The 21,809-nt window shown below is 49.6% G+C and overlaps 3 protein-coding genes and 3 pseudogenes across 4 annotated transcripts; all 6 read right to left on the bottom strand.

The window, feature by feature from the left end:
- Nucleotides 1–1,565: 1,565 nt before the first annotated feature.
- LOC136003946 (feather beta keratin-like) lies at nucleotides 1,566–20,765 on the bottom strand. 2 transcript variants are annotated; one of them, XM_065659995.1, is made up of 3 exons: nucleotides 20,696–20,765; nucleotides 20,403–20,555; nucleotides 1,566–1,883 (listed from the first exon to the last, which is right to left on the bottom strand). In XM_065659995.1, the coding sequence occupies exons 2-3, from the start codon at nucleotides 20,424–20,426 to the stop codon at nucleotides 1,566–1,568; spliced, it is 342 nt and encodes a 113-aa protein (XP_065516067.1). In that variant the 5' UTR covers nucleotides 20,427–20,555; nucleotides 20,696–20,765. The 2 variants fall into 2 exon arrangements, with proteins under 2 accessions (XP_065516067.1, XP_065516066.1); XM_065659994.1 differs by having other exon boundaries at nucleotides 20,403–20,737.
- Nucleotides 6,560–7,312, bottom strand: LOC136003964 (feather beta keratin-like; annotated as a pseudogene).
- Nucleotides 9,583–10,333, bottom strand: LOC136003962 (feather beta keratin-like; annotated as a pseudogene).
- Nucleotides 12,604–13,213, bottom strand: LOC136003952 (feather beta keratin). The gene is made up of 2 exons (XM_065660010.1): nucleotides 13,204–13,213; nucleotides 12,604–12,921 (listed from the first exon to the last, which is right to left on the bottom strand). The coding sequence occupies exon 2, from the start codon at nucleotides 12,898–12,900 to the stop codon at nucleotides 12,604–12,606; it is 297 nt and encodes a 98-aa protein (XP_065516082.1). The 5' UTR covers nucleotides 12,901–12,921; nucleotides 13,204–13,213.
- Nucleotides 15,629–16,237, bottom strand: LOC136003947 (feather beta keratin). Its single transcript, XM_065659996.1, has 2 exons — nucleotides 16,228–16,237; nucleotides 15,629–15,946 (listed from the first exon to the last, which is right to left on the bottom strand). The coding sequence occupies exon 2, from the start codon at nucleotides 15,923–15,925 to the stop codon at nucleotides 15,629–15,631; it is 297 nt and encodes a 98-aa protein (XP_065516068.1). The 5' UTR covers nucleotides 15,926–15,946; nucleotides 16,228–16,237.
- On the bottom strand, nucleotides 18,675–19,314 carry LOC136003969 (feather beta keratin-like; annotated as a pseudogene).
- Nucleotides 20,766–21,809: the final 1,044 nt, after the last annotated feature.

Here is a 21,809-nt window from a genome sequence, read left to right on the forward strand (position 1 = left end):
CTGCCCATGTCTTTGCCACTGCTTCTGCTTCAGCCATTGAGATGGCTGCACACCAGGCAGGTATGCACACACATTGGCAGGATTTCCACAGGACACACAACCCTGCTCAGTAGTGAGCAGGGCCTATGAACCTTTGCAAGAAAAATTGGAGGATCATGACGCAGCAGGTGCCTCCTACTTTACCTGAAGCATAACCAGAAAAGCAGCACAAAATATTGCCTGTATGTGAAGGAGGGACTGAGAACTGAGGTGGTGGTGTAACACTTCCTCAGTCTCCCCAGTTTGGGCACTGCTGGAGAAACAAAAAGATCACTGATTGGCACCTCTCTAAGCACAGCCTGCACAGCAGCTGAGAGGGGTTTCAGGAGGATTTGCAGCACATCTGTTTGAGAGCCACTGCCTTTCAGGACACACTGACACACATAGAAGGTCTCGGCAACACCTGAAGGTTTTGACCACAGAAATGATCCAGCATGGACAACAGTGATTTTCCTGTTCTCTTCTATCCCTTCGCAGAGAGTCCAGTGTATGTCACCAGCACTGCCCATCTCTTTCAGAGAGTTACCCCTGTGTGACCATTCCTCTCCTAAACATTTTACGCAACCATAATGATCACATCCCCATTGTGTCAATATATAGGAAAGAGGTCATATCTCCCCTTACACTGTGGCCCTGGCTGACACTTTTTCCTTCGACTCCTTTTGGACACCCTTCAGTTCCAGGCCTTGGAAAAAGTACTTGGAGGAGGGAAGGGCAAGGACCAATTAAGGGCTATAACACACAGTCAGAGCCTTATACAGGTGCATGTTGGCCTGCTTAGAAATATCTTCCAGTGGCTTAATGGCTAGACTCATAAACTAGTGGCATCTCCAAGCTTGCTTGTTGATCACATGTTCCTTGGGGAAGTTCCGAAAAACCTTTGTGTGTTCAGATGATACCACACTCTCATTCACCACACCATATGTCTTAGAATGACTGAAGACCCTGAAAGTACTCAGCTCCTTCATGCACAAGAGAGGTCAAAAACTGGCATTACCATGCATCTTCTTCCCATTTCAGAAATCCCATTTTACCCTACCTAGATTAAATAGGCATTTCAGGAGAGAAGGAACACGAGGAGACTTAAGATACAATGCAGCATAAATTTTAATTAGTCTAAAGAGAGAAACAAAGCGGTGCATCCTGGAAGGGAAAACGTCCAGGTTGCTACAAGGGTACACGGCAGTCAAGCATGTCTTCACGGCAAAAGAACATATATATTCCTGCCACACCCATGAGGAGAGGGTGATGAACAGAGACATTCTCCGCTTGCTTCAAGATGAACTCATGGCACAGGACAGCAGGAGGCAACAGGGACTCATGGTGTGGAAAAGAAAGCAGGAGAAGACTTCAGCTGGCTGTGATTCCAGACAGCACAGGCTGGCACTTTGTTTGTCTCCCTCCCTTGCAGGAGGAAACAAGGATGCTTAGCCCATCTCGGAATTCTGGCCAGCAGCAACGTCCTCAGTCCAGCACCTGGCTTTGGGCATCCTGGTCCATGCACTCACTGGATGTCCAACCTGGGTTTAACAGGGCAGGTACCTTCTGCCACAGTAGCGGCCACCAAGACCAGAGAGGCTGAAGCCCCCGGAGTTGATGGGCACTCCCTCCTCACTCAGGATGCTGCCAACAGCAGCAGAGGTGGAGGATCCCACAGCAGTGTTCTGAGGGAAGGAGCTGAGGATGGGTCCGGGCAGGGTCACCACCACGGGAGAGGGCTGGATCACCACACGGGAGTCCTGGCACTGCCTGATACAGGGCTCGTTGCAGCTGTTGGCCAGTGGGGTTGGCCCACAGGGACGGCACAGATCGTAGCAGGACATGGCTGTGGGATGCAGGTGGACCTGGGAGAGAGGGCAGGGAAAGCACAGGCAGCATGTGAGGGGCAGCCTGACAGCCTGCTCAGCCACAGCAAAGACACATGCTTGAGAGCAGGGACAGCCTCAGTAGGGAGGGAGAGGGATAAGAGCCCTGAACCCAAAACAGGAATGAAAACCAAAGACCGTTCTCTACCTCTCATAGTGGTGGTTAAGAGTCCAAGGTCAGGAGTGTGAGAAGGACCAAGACTCTCAGAAAAAATTAAAACAAGCTCAGAAAGAAAAGAGGAGTTTAAGCGAAAGAGAGGAGAGAGGCAAATTCAGTTGCAGCTCACCTTGCTCACCAAGGAGGAGAAGGCAAGAGAAGTGGATGAGGGAGCCTGCACCTGGACTGGCTTTTATACAGGTGCAGGATGGCCCCAGGCCCAGAGGCACCCTTTGGGTATGGAATGTGTTTACCAGCAAGCTCATCTTACATGCAAAGCATCACAATTAAAAAAAATGGCAACTGTTCTTAATGTTCCCTGCAAGACTTCCTTTTCATTTCCCTGTTCATGACGCGCTCATTCAGCCACACAGGCTCCTTTCAACAGACACTATTAGGGCCCTAACTTTTGCAGGGGAAATGACAAGTCAGCACAGCCAGATGATGCAGCAGTGATGAGGAGTGTCCTAAATCAACAGCTGAAGTCAGACTCTTGCCTGCAGGACATCACTTTAAAGTGTTTCCTAATATATGTAGCCCATCTACTCATAACCTTGATGCTTCAGCCTGGATGTCCATACACAATGTTCAGCTCCATCAGCCACTCGCTCTTGTGTTACGCTCATGAACTCTGTAGTAGGCATCGCCTTTCTAGGCAGGGCACCTCTGTCATGGGGTTTAGACTTTCTCATTGACAACGAGCTTTGACCTCAGTGGAAGCTGTTCTTCCTCTTTTGTCATCTTCCTTCTCTTGCTCATCCCTCCCACATTTAGTAGCAGACTACCAGTGCTAAAGGACCAAGGCTATTCCCCTCCCAAATAAAGACCACAGGCAAAGCTGGACACACACGGGGGACAAAGGCATTTTATGACCAATAAATAGATGTCATTCTTCCTGCCCATGACTTTGCCAGAACTTCTACTTCAGCTATGCAGATGGCTGCACACCAGACATGACCAAGTGCTTGGCAGAATTTCCAAAGCGGTCACAACCCTGCTCAGCCCTGAACAGGGCCAATGACTCTTTGTAAGGACAATCGGAGGAGCATGGCACAGGAGATGCCTCCTACTCTACGCAAAGCACAACCGGAAGAGCAACACAAAGATTTCCCAGCATGTGATGGAGGGAATGAGAATTGAGATGGTGGGGAACCACTCCCTCAGCCTTTCTAGATTGAGACATGCTTGAAAAGACAAAAGTATTGGTGTTTGGTATACCTGAAGATGTATACTGCACAGCACCTGAGAGGGATTTCTGGAGGATTTAGTGGAAGTTGTCCCAGCTTTTATCGGGAGAGTCAGACTTGATGACATTTCATAGAATCATAGAATCATGGAATGGTTAGGGTTGGAAAAGACCTCAAGATCATCTAGTTCCAACCCCCCTGCCATGGGCAGGGACACCTCACACTAAACCATCCAACACAAGGCTTCATCCAACCTGGCCTTGAACACTGCCGGGGATGGAGCACTCACAACCTCCCTGGGCAACCGATTCCAGTGTCTCACCTCCCTAACAGGAAAGAATTTCCTCCTTATATCCAATCTAAACTTCCCCTGTTTAAGTTTTAACCCATTACCCCTTGTCCTGTCACTACAGTCCCTGACAAAGAGTCCCTCCCCAGCATCCCTATAGGCCCCCTTCAGGTACTGGAAGGCTGCTATGAGGTCTCCACGCAGCCTTCTCTTCTCCAGGCTGAAAAGCCCCAACTTCCTCAGCCTGTCTTCATACGGGAGGTGCTCCAGTCCCCTGATCATCCTCGTGGCCTCCTCTGGACTTGTTCCAGCAGTTCCATGTCCTTTTTATGTTGAGGACACCAGAACTGCACACAATACTCCAGGTGAGGTCTCACAGGAGCAGAGTAGAGGGGCAGGATCACCTCCTTCGACCTGCTGGTCACACTCCTTTCGATGCAGCCCAGGATACGGTTGGCTTTCTGGGCTGCGAGCGCACACTGCCGGCTCATGTTCATTTTCTCATCGAGCAGCACCCCCAAGTCCTTCTCCACAGGGCCGCTCTGAATCTCTTCTTTGCCCAGTCTGTAGCCGTGCCTGGGATTGCTCCGACCCAGGTGTAGGACCCTGCACTTGTCGTGGTTGAACTTCATAAAGTTGGCATCAGCCCACCTTACAAGCGTGTCGTGGTCCCTCTGGATGGCATCCCTTCCCTCCAGCGTATCAACCAAACCACACAGCTTGGTGTCATCGGCAAACTTGCTGAGGGCACACTCAATCCCACTGTCCATGTCAGCGACAAAGATGTTAAACAAGACCGGTCCCAACACCAATCCCTGAGGGACACCACTCGTTACCGGTCTCCAGCCAGACATCGAGCCATTGACCACAACTCTTTGTGTGCAGCCGTCCAGCCAGTTCTTTATCCACCGAATGGTCCATCCATCAAATTGATATCTCTCCAATCTATAGAGAAGGATGTCGTGTGGGACAGTGTCAAACGCTTTGCACAAGTCCAGGTAGATGACGTCAACTGCTTTACCCTTATCCATCAATTCTGTAGCCCGATCATAGAAGGCCACCAAATTGGTCAGGCAGGATTTCCCCCTAGTGAAGCCATGCTGGCTGTCACCAAGCACCTTGTTGTTTTCCATGTCCCTTAGCATGTTGTCCAGGAGAATGTGCTCCAAGATTTTACCAGGCACAGAGGTGAGACTGACTGGTCTGTAATTCCCCTGGTCTTCCATTTTCCCCTTCTTGAAAATGAGGGTTATATTTCCCTTTTTCCAGTCGTCGGGAACTTCACCTGACTACCATGATTTTTCAAATATGATGGCCAGTGGCTTAGCAACTTCATTCGCCAGCTCCTTCAGGACCCGCGGATGGATTCCATCAGGTCCCACGGACTTGTCCCTTTAAAACCTAACACTTCAATGATTCGCAGGACATCTGCTGCAGTGTGTATCCCCTTCAGACACAGTAACATGTTCAGCCTGGAGAAGAAAAGGCTGTATGGAGACCTCAGAGCAGCCTTCCAGAACCTGAAGGGGGCCTACAGGGATGCTGAGGAGGAACTCTTCTTTAGGGACAATAGTGACAGCAGAAGGGTTAATGGGCTCAAACTTAAACAGGGGAAGTTTAGATTGGGTATAAGGAAGAAATTCTTTCCTGTTACGGTGATGAGGCACTGGAATGGGTTACCCTGGGAAGTTGTGAATGCTCCATCCCTGGCAGTGTTCAGTGCCAGGTTGGACGAAGCCTTGGGCAAGATGGTTTAGTGTGAGGTGTCCCTGCCCATGGCAGGGGGGTTGGAACTGGATGATCTTAAGGTCCTTTCTAAATCTAATTATTCTACGATTCTATGATTCTGTACAGAAGGACTCAGCAGTGCTTTTGACCACAAGACAGTTCCAGGTGGTGCAAAGATGTTTTGCTGCTCCTTGCTCACCCTCCACATGCTTTCCAGCACATAACAACACTGGAATGTCTTTACAGATGTCCCGCCTTCACAGTGCACCCTACTACAACTTTTACACATCCATGATAAAACCCTTCCCAAATGTGGAAAAATCCAGAAGGAGATCACATCTCAGTTTACAGTTGCCCTGGCCAAAAGCTTCCCTTCAACTCCTTTGGCACTCTCACCACTACTACAGTTTGCACAAATGGCTTGGAGGAGGAAGGGCAAGTGCATAGAGTGGTAACATACAATTAGAGTGTTGGGCAGGTGGGTCTTAGCCTGCATAGAAATGTCTTCCAGCAGGTTATTGTTGCATACTCAAATGGAATCCAGCATCCAACCTCACTTGTGTTTCCCATGTGCCCTGACAGAGCTCCTTGCCACCCTTCATATGTTCAGAAAACGTATCACACCTAATGTCTCTTTCAGTGACCATAGCCCTTGAATGCATTCAGCTCATCCCACTTGAGTGTACCGAGCCCATTCAGGCACAAAGGTGGTCTGCCACTGAACCTTGCACACCCACTCTCTCTCCTTTCAAGGCACCCTGATTTCCCTTGGACAGATTGCCCAGGCATCCCATTTCACTCTGTATAGCTTGATTGGAAATCCCAGAAGAGAAGGAACATGAGGAGAAACAAACTACATTGCAGCATAAACTTTAATGAATAAAAAGAGAGAAAGAAAGCAGTGCATCCTGAAAGAGACAATGTCCAGGCTGCTACAAGGACACCTGACGCTCAGGCACCTCTTCACAGCAGCAGGACAAGCATCTTCCTCTGACACACATGTGCAGAGGGGGGTGATCAGAAACCCTCTCAACTTCCTTCAGGATGAATCCATGGCACAGGACAGCAGGAGACAAAAGGGACTGCTGTTTCAGACAGCAAAGCAGGAGAAGAAGACATCAGCTGGCTGTGTTTCCAGACACCACAGGCTGGCAACTTGCTTGTCTCCCTCCCTTGCAGGAGGAAACAAGGATGCTCAACCCATCTGGGAATTCTGGCCAGCGGCAATGTCCTCAGTCCGGCACCTGGCTTTGGGCATCCTGGTCCATGCACTCACTGGACTTCAAACCTGGGTTTAACAGGGCAGGCTCCTCCTGCCATAGTAGCGGCCACCAAGGCCAGAGAGGCTGAAGCCCCCGGAGTTGATGGGCACTCCCTCCTCACTCAGGATGCTGCCAACAGCAGCAGAGGTGGAGGATCCCACGGCGGTGTTCTGGGGGAAGGAGCTGAGGATGGGTCCGGGCAGGGTCACCACCACGGGAGAGGGCTGGATCACCACACGGGAGTCCTGGCACTGCCTGATACAGGGCTCGTTGCAGCTGTTGGCCAGTGGGGTTGGCCCACAGGGACGGCACAGATCGTAGCAGGACATGGCTGTGGGATGGAGGTGGACCTGGGAGAGAGGGTAGGGGAAGCACAGTCAACAGGCAAGAATCACCCTGGAAGCCTACACACCCAGAGCAAAGACACAGGCTGGGGAGCAGGGAGAGCCCCAGTAGGTAGGAAGAGAGATCCTAGACACACAATCCTGAAGCATCCCCTGAAAAATGTTGTCCCCCACCTTCCATTGTGGTTGCAAGGATCCAAGACTCAGGACACAAAGGAAAAGGAGTTCAGTGATACAAGAAGACAGAGGAGAAGAAGAGAAAGAATGGGAAAAGGCAGTTGTATCTCACCTTGCTTTCCAAGGAGGAGAAGGCAAGAGAAGTGGATGAGGGAGCCTGCACCTGGACTGGCTTTTATACAGGTGCAGGACAGCCCCAGGCCCAGAGGCACCCTTTGGGTATGGAATGTGTTTACCAGCAAGCCCATCTTACATGCAAAGCATCACGATTAAAGAAATAGGAACTGCTCTTAATGTTCCCTGCAAGACTTCCTTTTCATTTCCCTGTTCATGACATGCTCATTCAGCCACACAGGCTCCTTTCAACAGACACTATTAGAGCCCTAACTTTTGCAGGGGAAATGACAAGTCAGCATAGCCAGATGATGCAGCAGTGATGAGGAGTGTCCTAAATCAACAGGTGAAGTCAGACTCTTGCCTGCAGGACATCACTTTAAAGCGCTTCCTAATATATGTAGCCCATCTACTCATAACCTTGATGCTTCAGCCTGGACGTCCATACACAGTGTTCAGCTCCATCAGCCAATCGCTCTTGTGTTACACTCATGAACTCTGTAGTAGGCATCGCCTTTCTAGGCAGGGCACCTCTGTCATGGGGTTTAGACTTTCTCATTGACAACGAGCTTTGACCTCAGTGGAAGCTGTTCTTCCTCTTTTGTCATCTTCCTTCTCTTGCTCATCCCTCCCACATTTAGTAGCAGACTACCAGTGCTAAAGGACCAAGGCTATTCCCCTCCCAAATAAAGACCACAGGCAAAGCTGGACACACACGGGGGACAAAGGCATTTTATGACCAATAAATAGATGTCATTCTTCCTGCCCATGACTTTGCCAGAACTTCTACTTCAGCTATGCAGATGGCTGCACACCAGACATGACCAAGTGCTTGGCAGAATTTCCAAAGAGGACACAACCCTGCCCAGCCCTGAACAGGGCCAATGACTCTTTGCAAGGACAATCAGAGGAGCATGGCACAGGAGATGCCTCCTACTCTACGCAAAGCACAACCAGAAGAGCAACACAAAGTTTTCCAGCATGGGATGGAGAGAATGAGAATTGAGATGGTGGGGAACCACTCCCTCAGCATTTCTAGATTGAGACATGCTTGGAAGGACAAAAGTATTGGTGTTTGGTATACCTGAAGATGTATACTGCATATCACCTAAGAGGGATTTCTGGAGGATTCAGTGGAAGTTGTCCCAGCTTTTATTGGGAGAGTCAAACTAGATGACATTTAATGTCCCTTTAAAACCTAACACTTCAATGATTCACAGGACATCTGCTGCAGTGTGTATTCCCTTCAGACACAGTAACTTACAGAAGAACTCAGCTGTGCTTTTGACCACAAGACAGTTCCAGGTGGTGCAAAGATGCTTTTGCTGCTCCTTGCTCACCCTCCACATGCTTTCCAGCACATAACAACACTGGAATGTCTTTACAGGAGTCCCATCTACACAGTGCACCCTACTACAACCTTTACACATCCATGATAAAACCCTTCCCAAATGTGGAAAAATCCAGAAGGAGAGCACATCTCAGTTTACAGTTGCCCTGGCCAAAAGCTTCCCTTCAACTCCTTTGGCACTCTCTCCACTACTACAGTTTGCACAAATGGCTTGGAGGAGGAAGGGCAAGTGCATAGAGTGGTAACATACAATTAGAGTGTTGGGCAGGTGGGTCTTAGCCTGCATAGAAATGTCTTCCAGCAGGTTATTGTATTGCATACTCAAATGGAATCCAGCATCCAACCTCACTTGTGTTTCCCATGTGCCCTGACAGAGTTCCTTGCCACCCTTTATATGTTCAGAAAACGTATCACACCTAATGTCTCTTTCAGTGACCATAGCCCTTCCACTTGAGTGTACTGAGCCCATTCAGGCACAAAGGTGGTCTGCCACTGACCCTTACCCACCCACGCTTTATCCCTTCAAGGCACCCTGATTTCCCTTGGACAGATTGCCCAGGCATCCCATTTCACTCTGTATAGCTTGATTGGGAATCCGAGAAGGGAAAGAATATGAGGAGAAGCAAGCTACATTGCAGCATAAACTTTAATGAATAAAAAGAGAGAAAGAAAGCAGTGCATCCTGAAAGAGACAATGTCCAGGCTGCTACAAGGACACCTGACGCTCAGGCACCTCTTCACAGCAGCAGGACAAGCATCTTCCTCTGACACACATGTGCAGAGGGGGGTGATCAGAAACCCTCTCAACTTCCTTCAGGATGAATCCATGGCACAGGACAGCAGGAGACAAAAGGGACTGCTGTTTCAGACAGCAAAGCAGGAGAAGAAGACATCAGCTGGCTGTGTTTCCAGACACCACAGGCTGGCAACTTGCTTGTCTCCCTCCCTTGCAGGAGGAAACAAGGATGCTCAACCCATCTGGGAACTCTGGCCAGCAGCAATGTCCTCAGTCCGGCACCTGGCTTTGGGCATCCTGGTCCACGCACTCACTGGACTTCAAACCTGGATTTTAGCAGGGCAGGCTCCTCCTGCCATAGTAGCGGCCACCAAGGCCAGAGAGGCTGAAGCCTCCGGAGTTGATGGGCACTCCCTCCTCACTCAGGATGCTGCCAACAGCAGCAGAGGTGGAGGATCCCACGGCGGTGTTCTGGGGGAAGGAGCTGAGGATGGGTCCGGGCAGGGTCACCACCACGGGAGAGGGCTGGATCACCACACGGGAGTCCTGGCACTGCCTGATACAGGGCTCGTTGCAGCTGTTGGCCAGTGGGGTTGGCCCACAGGGACGGCACAGATCGTAGCAGGACATGGCTGTGGGATGGAGGTGGACCTGGGAGAGAGTGCAGGAGAACACAGTCAACAGGCAAGAATCACCCTGGAAGCCTACACACCCAGAGCAAAGACACAGGCTGGGGAGCAGGGAGAGCCCCAGTAGGTAGGAAGAGAGATCCTAGACACACAATCCTGAAGCAACCCTTGAAAAAACTTGTCCCCCACCTTCCATTGTGGTTGCAAGGATCCAAGGCTCAGGACACAAGAGAAGGGAGCTCTGTGATACAAGAAGACAGAGGAGAAGAAGAGAAAGAATGGGAAAAGGCAGTTGTATCTCACCTTGCTTTCCAAGGAGGAGAAGGCAAGAGAAGTGGATGAGGGAGCCTGCACCTGGACTGGCTTTTATACAGGTGCAGGACAGCCCCAGGCCCAGAGGCACCCTTTGGGTATGGAATGTGTTTACCAGCAAGCCCATCTTACATGCAAAGCATCGCAATTAAAAAAAATGGCAACTGTTCTTAATGTTCCCTGCAAGACTTCCTTTTCATTTCCCTGTTCATGACGTGCTCATTCAGCCACACAGGCTCCTTTCAACAGACACTATTAGAGCCCTAACTTTTGCAGGGGAAATGACAAGTCAGCATAGCCAGATGATGCAGCAGTGATGAGGAGTGTCCTAAATCAACAGGTGAAGTCAGACTCTTGCCTGCAGGACATCACTTTAAAGCGCTTCCTAATATATGTGGCACATCTCCTCATAACCTTGATGCTTCAGCCTGGACGTCCATACACAATGTTCAGCTCCATCAGCCAATCGCTCTTGTGTTACGCTCATGCACTCTGTATTAGGCATCACCTTTCTAGGCAGGGCACCTCTGTCATGGGGTTTAGACTTTCTCATTGACAACGAGCTTTGACCTCAGTAGAAGTCGTTCTTCCTCTTTTGTCATCTTCCTTCTCTTGCTCATCCCTCCCACATTTAGTAGCAGACTACCAGTGCTAAAGGACCAAGGCTATTCCCCTCCCAAATAAAGACCACAGGCAAAGCTGGACACACATGGGGGACAAAGGCATTTTATGACCAATAAATAGATGTCATTCTTCCTGCCCATGACTTTGCCAGAACTTCTACTTCAGCTATGCAGATGGCTGCAAACCAGACATGACCAAGTGCTTGGCAGAATTTCCAAAGAGGACACAACCCTGCTCAGCCCTGAACATTGCCAATGACTCTTTGTAAGGACAATCAGAGGAGCATGACACAAGAGATGCCTCCTACTCTACGCAAAGCACAACCAGAAGAGCAACACAAAGATTTCCCAGCATGGGATGGAGGGAATGAGAATTGAGATGGTGGGGAACCACTCCCTCATCCTTTCTAGATTGAGACATGCTTGGAAAGACAAAAGTATTGGTGTTTGGTATGTCTGAAAACATCCTGCACAGCACCTGAGAGGGATTTCTGGAGGATTCAGTGGAAGTTGTCCCAGCTTTTATCGGGAGAGTCAAACTAGATGACATTTAATGTCCCTTTAAAACCTAACACTTCAATGATTCACAGGACATCTGCTGCAGTGTGTATTCCCTTCAGACACAGTAACTTACAGAAGAGCTCAGCAGTGCTTTTGACTACAACACTGTTCCAGGTGGTGCAAAGATGCTTTTGCTGATCCCTGCTCACCCTCCACATGCTTTCCAGCACATAACAACACTGGAATGTCTTTACAGGAGTCCCATCTACACAGTGCACCCTACTACAACCTTTACACATCCATGATAAAACCCTTCCCAAATGTGGAAAAATCCAGAAGGAGATCACATCTCAGTTTACAGTTGCCCTGGCCAAAAACTTCCCTTCAACTCCTTTGGCACTCTCTCCACTACTACAGTTTGCACAAATGGCTTGGAGGAGGAAGGGCAAGTGCATAGAGTGGTAACATACAATTAGAGTGTTGGGCAGGTGGGTCTTAGCCTGCACAGAAATGTCTTCCAGCAGGTTATTGTATTGCATACTCAAATGGAATCCAGCATCCAACCTCACTTGTGGTTCCCATGTCCCCTGACAGAGCTCCTTGCCACCCTTCATATGTTCAGAAAACGTATCACACCTAATGTCTCTTTCAGTGACCATAGCCCTTCCACTTGAGTGTACTGAGCTCATTCAGGCACAAAGGTGGTCTGCCACTGACCCTTACCCACCCACGCTTTATCCCTTCAAGGCACCCTGATTTCCCTTGGACAGATTGCCCAGGCATCCAATTTCACTCTGTATAGCTTGATTGGAAATCCCAGAAGAGAAGGAACATGAGGAGAAACAAACTACATTGCAGCATAAACTTTAATGAATAAAAAGAGAGAAAGAAAGCAGTGCATCCTGAAAGAGACAATGTCCAGGCTGCTACAAAGACACCTGACGCTCAGGCACCTCTTCACAGCAGCAGGACAAGCATCTTCCTCTGACACACATGTGCAGAGGGGGGTGATCAGAAACCCTCTCAACCTCCTTCAGGATGAATCCATGGCACAGGACAGCAGGAGACAAAAGGGACTGCTGTTTCAGACAGCAAAGCAGGAGAAGAAGACATCAGCTGGCTGTGTTTCCAGACACCACAGGCTGGCACTTTGCTTGTCTCCCTCCCTTGCAGGAGGAAACAAGGATGCTCAACCCATCTGGGAACTCTGGCCAGCAGCAATGTCCTCAGTCCGGCACCTGGCTTTGGACATCCTGGTCCATGCATTCACTGGACTTCAAACCTGGATTTTAGCAGGGCAGGCTCCTCCTGCCGCAGTAGCGGCCACCAAGACCAGAGAGGCTGAAGCCTCCGGAGTTGATGGGCACTCCCTCCTCACTCAGGATGCTGCCAACAGCAGCAGAGGTGGAGGATCCCACGGCGGTGTTCTGGGGGAAGGAGCTGAGGATGGGTCCGGGCAGGGTCACCACCACGGGAGAGGGCTGGATCACCACGCGGGAGTCCTGGCACTGCCTGATACAGGGCTCGTTGCAGCTGTTGGCCAGTGGGGTTGGCCCACAGGGACGGCACAGATCGTAGCAGGACATGGCTGTGGGATGGAGGTGGACCTGGGAGAGAGGGTAGGGGAAGCACAGTCAGCAGGCAAGAATCACCCTGGAAGCCTACACACCCAGAGCAAAGACACAGGCTGGGGAGCAGGGAGAGCCCCAGTAGGTAGGAAGAGAGATCCTAGACACACAATCCTGAAGCATCCCCTGAAAAATGTTGTCCCCCACCTTCCATTGTGGTTGCAAGGATCCAAGGCTCAGGACACAAGAGAAGGGAGCTCTGTGATACAAGAAGACAGAGGAGAAGAAGAGAAAGAATGGGAAAAGGCAGTTGTATCTCACCTTGCTTTCCAAGGAGGAGAAGGCAAGAGAAGTGGATGAGGGAGCCTGCACCTGGACTGGCTTTTATACAGGTGCAGGACAGCCCCAGGCCCAGAGGCACCCTTTGGGTATGGAATGTGTTTACCAGCAAGCCCATCTTACATGCAAAGCATCGCAATTAAAAAAAATGGCAACTGTTCTTAATGTTCCCTGCAAGACTTCCTTTTCATTGCCCTGTTCATGACGCGCTCATTCAGCCACGCAGGCTCCTTTCAACAGACACTATTAGAGCCCTAACTTTTGCAGGGGAAATGACAAGTCAGCATAGCCAGATGATGCAGCAGTGATGAGGAGAGTCCTAAATCAACAGCTGAAGTCAGACTCTTGCCTGCAGGACATCACTTTAAAGCGCTTCCTAATATACGTATCCCACCTCCTGATAACCTTGATGCTTCAGCCTGGATGTCCATACACAAGGTTCAGCTCCATCAGCCAATCGCTCTTGTGTTACGCTCATGAACTCTGTAGTAGGCATCGCCTTTCTAGGCAGGGCACCTCTGTCATGGGGTTTAGACTTTCTCATTGACAACAAGCTTTGACCTCAGTAGACGTTGTTCTTCCTCTTTTGTCATCTTCCCTCTCTCGTTCATCCCTCCCACATTTAGTAGCAGACTACCAGTGCTAAAGGACCAAGGCTATTCCCCTCCCAAATAAAGACCACAGGCAAAGCTGGACACACACGGGGGACAAAGGCATTTTATGACCAATAAATAGATGTCATTCTTCCTGCCCATGACTTTGCCAGAACTTCTACTTCAGCTATGCAGATGGCTGCACACCAGACACGACCAAGTGCTTGGCAGAATTTCCAAAGAGGACACAACCCTGCTCAGCCCTGAACAGGGCCAATGACTCTTTGTAAGGACAATCGGAGGAGCATGGCACAGGAGATGCCTCCTACTCTACGCAAAGCACAACCGGAAGAGCAACACAAAGATTTCCCAGCATGGGACGGAGGGAATGAGAATTGAGATGTTGGGGAACCACTCCCTCAGCCTTTTAGATTGGGACATGCTTGGAAGGACAAAAGTATTGGTGTTTGGTATGTCTGAAAACATCCTGCACAGCACCTGAGAGGGATTTCTGGAGGATTTAGTGGAAGTTGTCCCAGCTTTTATCGGGAGAGTCAAACTAGATGACATTTAATGTCCCTTTAAAACCTAACACTTCAATGATTCACAGGACATCTGCTGCAGTGTGCATTCCCTTCAGACACAGAAACATATAGAAGGACTCAGCAGTGCTTTTGACCACAAGACAGTTCCAGGTGGTGCAAAGATGCTTTTGCTGTTCCCTGCTCACCCTCCACATGCTTTCCAGCACATAACAACACTGGAATGTCTTTACAGGTGTCCCGTGTACACAGTGCACCCTACTACAACCTTTACACATCCATGATAAAACCCTTCCCAAATGTGGAAAAATCCAGAAGGAGATCACATCTCAGTTTGCAGTTTCCCTGGCCAAAAACTTCCCTTCAACTCCTTTGGCACTCTCTCCACTACTACAGTTTGCACAAATGGCTTGGAGGAGGATGGGCAAGTGCATATTGCGAGTGGTAACATACAATTAGAGTGTTGGGCAGGTGGGTCTTAGCCTGCACAGCAATGTCTTCCAGCAGGTTATTGTATTGCATACTCAAATGGAATCCAGCATCCAACCTCACTTGTGTTTCCCATGTGTCCTGACAGAGCTCCTTGCCACCCTTCATATGTTCAGAAAACGTATCACACCTAATGTCTCTTTCAGTGACCATAGCCCTTCCACTTGAGTGTACTGAGCTCATTCAGGCACAAAGGTGGTCTGCCACTGACCCTTACCCACCCACGCTTTATCCCTTTAAGACACCCTGATTTCCCTTGGACAGATTGCCCAGGCATCCCATTTCACTCTGTATAGCTTGATTGGAAATCCCAGAAGAGAAGGAACATGAGGAGAAACAAACTACATTGCAGCATAAACTTTAATGAATAAAAAGAGAGAAAGAAAGCAGTGCATCCTGAAAGAGACAATGTCCAGGCTGCTACAAGGACACCTGACGCTCAGGCACCTCTTCACAGCAGCAGGACAAGCATCTTCCTCTGACACACATGTGCAGAGGGGGGTGATCAGAAACCCTCTCAACTTCCTTCAGGATGAACCCATGGCACAGGACAGCAGGAGACAAAAAGGACTGCTGTTTCAGACAGCAAAGCAGGAGAAGAAGACATCAGCTGGCTGTGTTTCCAGACACCACAGGCTGGCAACTTGCTTGTCTCCCTCCCTTGCAGGAGGAAACAAGGATGCTCAACCCATCTGGGAATTCTGGCCAGCAGCAATGTCCTCAGTCCGGCACCTGGCTTTGGGCATCCTGGTCCATGCACTCACTGGACTTCAAACCTGGATTTTAGCAGGGCAGGCTCCTCCTGCCGCAGTAGCGGCCACCAAGGCCAGAGAGGCTGAAGCCCCCGGAGTTGATGGGCACTCCCTCCTCACTCAGGATGCTGCCAACAGCAGCAGAGGTGGAGGATCCCACGGCGGTGTTCTGGGGGAAGGAGCTGAGGATGGGTCCGGGCAGGGTCACCACCACGGGAGAGGGCTGGATCACCACGCGGGAGTCCTGGCACTGCCTGATACAGGGCTCGTTGCAGCTGTTGGCCAGTGGGGTTGGCCCACAGGGACGGCACAGATCGTAGCAGGACATGGCTGTGGGATGGAGGTGGACCTGGGAGAGAGTGCAGGAGAACACAGTCAGCAGGCAAGAATCACCCTGGAAGCCTATACACCCAGAGCAAAGACACAGGCTGGGGAGCAGGGAGAGCCCCAGTAGGTAGGAAGAGAGATCCTAGACACACAATCCTGAAGCAACCCTTGAAAAAAGTTGTCCCCCACCTTCCATTGTGGTTGCAAGGATCCAAGACTCAGGACACAAGAGAAGGGAGCTCTGTGATACAAGAAGACAGAGGAGAAGAAGAGAAAGAATGGGAAAAGGCAGTTGTATCTCACCTTGCTTTCCAAGGAGGAGAAGGCAAGAGAAGTGGATGAGGGAGCCTGCACCTGGACTGGCTTTTATACAGGTGCAGGACAGCCCCAGGCCCAGAGGCACCCTTTGGGTATGGAATGTGTTTACCAGCAAGCCCATCTTACATGCAAAGCATCACGATTAAAGAAATAGGAACTGCTCTTAATGTTCCCTGCAACACTTCCTTTTCATTTCCCTGTTCATGACGCGCTCATTCAGCCACGCAGGCTCCTTTCAACAGACACTATTAGGGCCCTAACTTTTGCAGGGGAAATGACAAGTCAGCATAGCCAGATGATGCAGCAGTGATGAGGAGTGTCCTAAATCAACAGGTGAAGTCAGACTCTTGCCTGCAGGACATCACTTTAAAGCGCTTCCTAATATATGTAGCCCATCTACTCATAACCTTGAGGCTTCAGCCTGGATGCCCATACACAATGTTCAGCTCCATCAGCCACTCACTCTTGTGTTACGCTCATGAACTCTGTATTAGGCATCGCCTTTCTAGGCAGGGCACCTCTGTCATGGGGTTTAGACTTTCTCATTGACAACGAGCTTTGACCTCAGTAGAAGCTGTTCTTCCTCTTTTGTCATCTTCCTTCTCTTGCTCATCCCTCCCACATTTAGTAGCAGACTACCAGTGCTAAAGGACCAAGGCTATTCCCCTCCCAAATAAAGACCACAGGCAAAGCTGGACACACACGGGGGACAAAGGCATTTTATGACCAATAAATAGATGTCATTCTTCCTGCCCATGACTTTGCCAGAACTTCTACTTCAGCTATGCAGATGGCTGCACACCAGACACGACCAAGTGCTTGGCAGAATTTCCAAAGAGGACACAACCCTGCTCAGCCCTGAACAGGGCCAATGACTCTTTGTAAGGACAATCAGAGGAGCATGACAGAAGAGATGCCTCCTACTCTACGCAAAGCACAACCAGAAGAGCAACACAAAGATTTCCCAGCATGTGATGGAGAGAATGAGAATTGAGATGTTGGGGAACCACTCCCTCAGCATTTCTAGATTGGGACATGCTTGAAAGGACAAAAGTATTGGTGTTTGGTATGTCTGCAAACATCTTGCACAGCACCTGAGAGGGATTTCTGGAGGATTTAGTGGAAGTTGTCCCAGCTTTTATCGGGAGAGTCAAACTAGATGACATTTAATGTCCCTTTAAAACCGAATACTTGAATGATTCACAGGACATCTGCTGCAGTGTGTATTTCCTTCAGACACAGTAACTTACAGAAGAACTCAGCAGTGCTTTTGACCACAAGACAGTTCCAGGTGGTGCAAAGATGCTTTTGCTGATCCCTGCTCACCCTCCACATGCTTTTCAGCACATAACAACACTGTAATGTCTTTACAGGAGTCCCATCTACACAGTGCACCCTACTACAACTTTTACACATCCATGATAAAACCCTTCCCAAATGTGGAAAAATCCAGAAGGAGATCACATCTCAGTTTGCAGTTTCCCTGGCCAAAAGCTTCCCTTCAACTCCTTTGGCACTCTCTCCACTACTACAGTTTGCACAAATGGCTTGGAGGAGGATGGGCAAGTGCATACTGTGAGTGGTAACATACAATTAGAGTGTTGGGCAGGTGGGTCTTAGCCTGCACAGAAATGTCTTCCAGCAGGTTATTGTATTGCATACTCAAATGGAATCCAGCATCCAACCTCACTTGTGTTTCCCATGTGCCCTGACAGAGCTCCTTGCCACCCTTTATATGTTCAGAAAACGTATCACACCTAATGTCTCTTTCAGTGACCATAGCCCTTGAATGCATTCAGCTCATCCCACTTGAGTGTACCGAGCCCATTCAGGCACAAAGGTGGTCTGCCACTGACCCTTGCACACCCACTCTCTCTCCTTTCAAGGCACCCTGATTTCCCTTGGACAGATTGCCCAGGCATCCCATTTCACTCTGTATAGCTTGATTGGAAATCCCAGAAGAGAAGGAACATGAGGAGAAACAAACTACATTGCAGCATAAACTTTAATGAATAAAAAGAGAGAAAGAAAGCAGTGCATCCTGAAAGAGACAATGTCCAGGCTGCTACAAGGACACCTGACGCTCAGGCACCTCTTCACAGCAGCAGGACAAGCATCTTCCTCTGACACACATGTGCAGAGGGGGGTGATCAGAAACCCTCTCAACTTCCTTCAGGATGAACCCATGGCACAGGACAGCAGGAGACAAAAAGGACTGCTGTTTCAGACAGCAAAGCAGGAGAAGAAGAAGACATCAGCTGGCTGTGTTTCCAGACACCACAGGCTGGCAACTTGCTTGTCTCCCTCCCTTGCAGGAGGAAACAAGGATGCTCAACCCATCTGGGAACTCTGGCCAGCAGCAATGTCCTCAGTCCGGCACCTGGCTTTGGGCATCCTGGTCCATGCACTCACTGGAGACATCCAGCCTGGGTTTAACAGGGCAGGCTCCTCCTGCCATAGTAGCGGCCACCAAGGCCAGAGAGGCTGAAGCCCCCGGAGTTGATGGGCACTCCCTCCTCACTCAGGATGCTGCCAACAGCAGCAGAGGTGGAGGATCCCACGGCGGTGTTCTGGGGGAAGGAGCTGAGGATGGGTCCGGGCAGGGTCACCACCACGGGAGAGGGCTGGATCACTACGCGGGAGTCCTGGCACTGCCTGATACAGGGCTCGTTGCAGCTGTTGGCCAGTGGGGTTGGCCCACAGGGACGGCACAGGTCGTAGCAGGACATGGCTGTGGGACGGAGGTGGACCTGGGAGAGAGGGCAGGGAAAGCACAGGCAGCGTGTGAGGGGCAGCAGCCAGAGCAAAGACACAGGCTTGGGAGCAGGCACAACCTCAGTAAGGAGAAAGAGAAATCAATGACACACAATCCTGAACACAGGCAAAGAGAAAAGAGCTCAGTAAACCTAGAAGACAGAGGAGAACAGGAGAATAAGAGTTGGAAAAGGCAGTTTTATCTCACCTTGCTTACCAAGGAGGAGAAGGCAAGAGAAATTGATGATGGAGCCTGCAGCTGGACTGTCTTTTATACTGCCCCAGACTGCCCCAGGCCCAGAGGCACCCTTTGAGCATGGAATGTGTTTACCAGCAAGCTCATCTTATATGCAAAGCTTCACAATTAAAGAAATGGGGACTCTGTTTATGTTCCCTGCAACTCTGCCTTTTCATTTCCTTATTCATCATGTGCCCATTCAGCCACACAGGTTCCTTTCAACTTTAAGCATTAGAGGCCATAATACTTTTGGGGAAGACACAGTAGTGAAGGAAGAAGAGAAAGGCAAAGAGGAGACGGCCTACCTGACTAGCTGATGCTAGCCTCTCCCCTTCTTGGAGCTTATTTTCATGTTTTGTTCTAAGATGTGGAGCTTCATGGTTTGATACTTATCATTAAAGTTCAGACTTCCAATGAATCTGTCATGGAAGGACCAGCAAACTCCTCTGCTTTACCTACTGACCAGCTCAGGCTGTCTCAGGCACCAGTTTTCCAAGCATATCCTTGTGTTTTCTGTGTTTCTGTGATACCTATCATTTCTCTTTGGAGTTACAAGCATGGCTGTTTTCCCTCTCACTGATAACAGAAGCATCTAGACGGCCCAGTCACAGAGGTAGCTTTCATCAGAGACACTGCTCTGCCACAGCCAAGTATTGGATCACCATTCCTGTCAAACTGGGATGTCCCCCTCAAAACAAAAGTGCATTCTGGGTACCAAATACATCTGATTTCCTCCTCCCCACGGTCCATCCCTCAGCTTCTTCTCAACATTTCAACATGAGACCACACACAGCTTCAAAGACTCAGCAAGATTTCCATGCAACATGTAATCTCCTCAGAAGCAAGCGACTTCTAGCAGCGATGGCAGAGCAGCTGATGTCAGGATTTCCACAGAGAGGTGTTCCAAGTGAAGGACTCAATGCTCTACACTGCATTTTCTGGGACAGAAGAGAAGCTGAATGTTGCCAAGAAGAATGACAGTCCTGCCTGGGGCACCAGCCACATTCATCTGACACCCCAACTGGGTCTTCATTTCAAAGAGTGGACAAAATTCCTTCCCCTATTAGGTTGGGTCTTTACAAGAGAAGCAACTCTCTAATCACAGAGGCCCACACTAAATTCCTCATGTGAGATGATGAGGAAAGCTTAGAAGTTTGCATTGATTTACCTGATGAGGACAGCAAAAATCCATCTATCCAGAAATGCTGTCAGGGCTCAGTGAGTGCAAGCCATTCGCTCCAGAATGAGAGCCAGGAGATGAGCATCATTACAAAGGCAGGAGGGCAGAAACTTCGCCAGCAATGGCCCCACTGCACAGTACCTGAGCAAGGAAAATGCACAGACAGTAGACAGGGGCAGCCCAGAGTCCAGGTCAACCATCAAGCTCCTTGTGGTGGAGCGGGACTGACATAAGGCAGCACAGTCCCTCCACGCATTAGGAGCAGATCCCTGGATGCTAACCTGGCCGCAAAGCTCATCAGCTGCCGACAAGGGCCATAATAACCAGACAGACCCAAGCACAGGCTGGGAATTCCATCCACAACTGATGGTCTGGATCAAGGGGGTCAGGCATACACAGATGTGCTAAAAAACAGGAAGCTCACACTGCTACTGCTAAGCTGAGGAAAAGAACAAAGGCTCAGTACAGAGCTTAAGTAGAGAAGTGGGTTAAAGGGGAGTAGGAGCACTGAGAGACCCCAGGTGAGGCTCATCATGGCCATTGGCCTGGGAGCTCCTGCACTCAGGCCATTGATGTGCAAGAAGAGGAAGTCTCTTCTACACCTAGGACACAGCACACCAGTTCCATCTATGACTACAGTGTGAGGGGAGGGACTTTTCCTTCAAGAGAGCAAATTTGCATTCATTGCATGTGTGCAAAATCTGTCCTTTCTTCTAAGCATCCTTTCAATCCCACTGCTGCTTCAGAAAATCCATGGGTAGGGTCTCCTGCTAGACCTTCATATTCCCACATTGAATGCCCATGGTGATAGTCTGCTCAAAGTCTCCAGTGCTCTGCTGCACCCTCCTCTCTCTGATCACATGCAACTAATGCTGCTTTCCCTCCATAGTATGATCTTTTCAGCACACCTTGCTTCTGTTGTCAGCTCAGCATGGCTCGTCAGCATTGGTGGACTGTGCATTCACTAAGTGTCTTCCTGCACAGAAGGACACAGAGAGTTTTGATGACAGTAGCTTCAACTCATGGAAGGCAGGCCTTTACATCTGAGGAAGGCAGTGTAGGGATCCTCATAGTGTATGGGACAGAGAAAGAGATGTCCCTCATTCGATATGAAACAAGACTGAGAACCACAGAGCAATACATCACTTGTGAAAGAGTAGAAGATAAGGGAGGAAAGAATAGGCAGCTTGTCCTCTCTGTCTTGCAGCTATGGAGATCATAGCAAGGGTATGCTCCCAGAAACAGCAAGCCTAGTGTTCAGGACAAAGGGATATTGATGACCTAAGGTAGGCACACAAAGAACAGTGATATCCAGGTGACCATTTCAGTGGGACTTCCCTCCTCCAAATCCTCCACCGAAAATATGAATCTTCTACATGCCTTTAGTGAAACCTT

This window comes from Lathamus discolor, chromosome 24, assembly GCF_037157495.1.
Source record: "Lathamus discolor isolate bLatDis1 chromosome 24, bLatDis1.hap1, whole genome shotgun sequence".
Taxonomy (NCBI): Eukaryota; Metazoa; Chordata; class Aves; order Psittaciformes; family Psittacidae; genus Lathamus; species Lathamus discolor.

Coding starts and splice junctions, on each gene's coding strand:
- LOC136003952 (XM_065660010.1), bottom strand. CDS start 12,900: ATGTCCTGCTACGATCTGTGCCGTCCCTGTGGGCCAACCCCACTGGCC.
- LOC136003947 (XM_065659996.1), bottom strand. CDS start 15,925: ATGTCCTGCTACGATCTGTGCCGTCCCTGTGGGCCAACCCCACTGGCC.
- LOC136003946 (XM_065659995.1), bottom strand. CDS start 20,426: ATGGATTTTTGCTGTCCTCATCAG. Junction 1,884..20,402: donor ATTTTTGCTGTCCTCATCAG/GTAAATCAATGC, acceptor CCTCTCTCCCAG/GTCCACCTGCATCCCACAGC.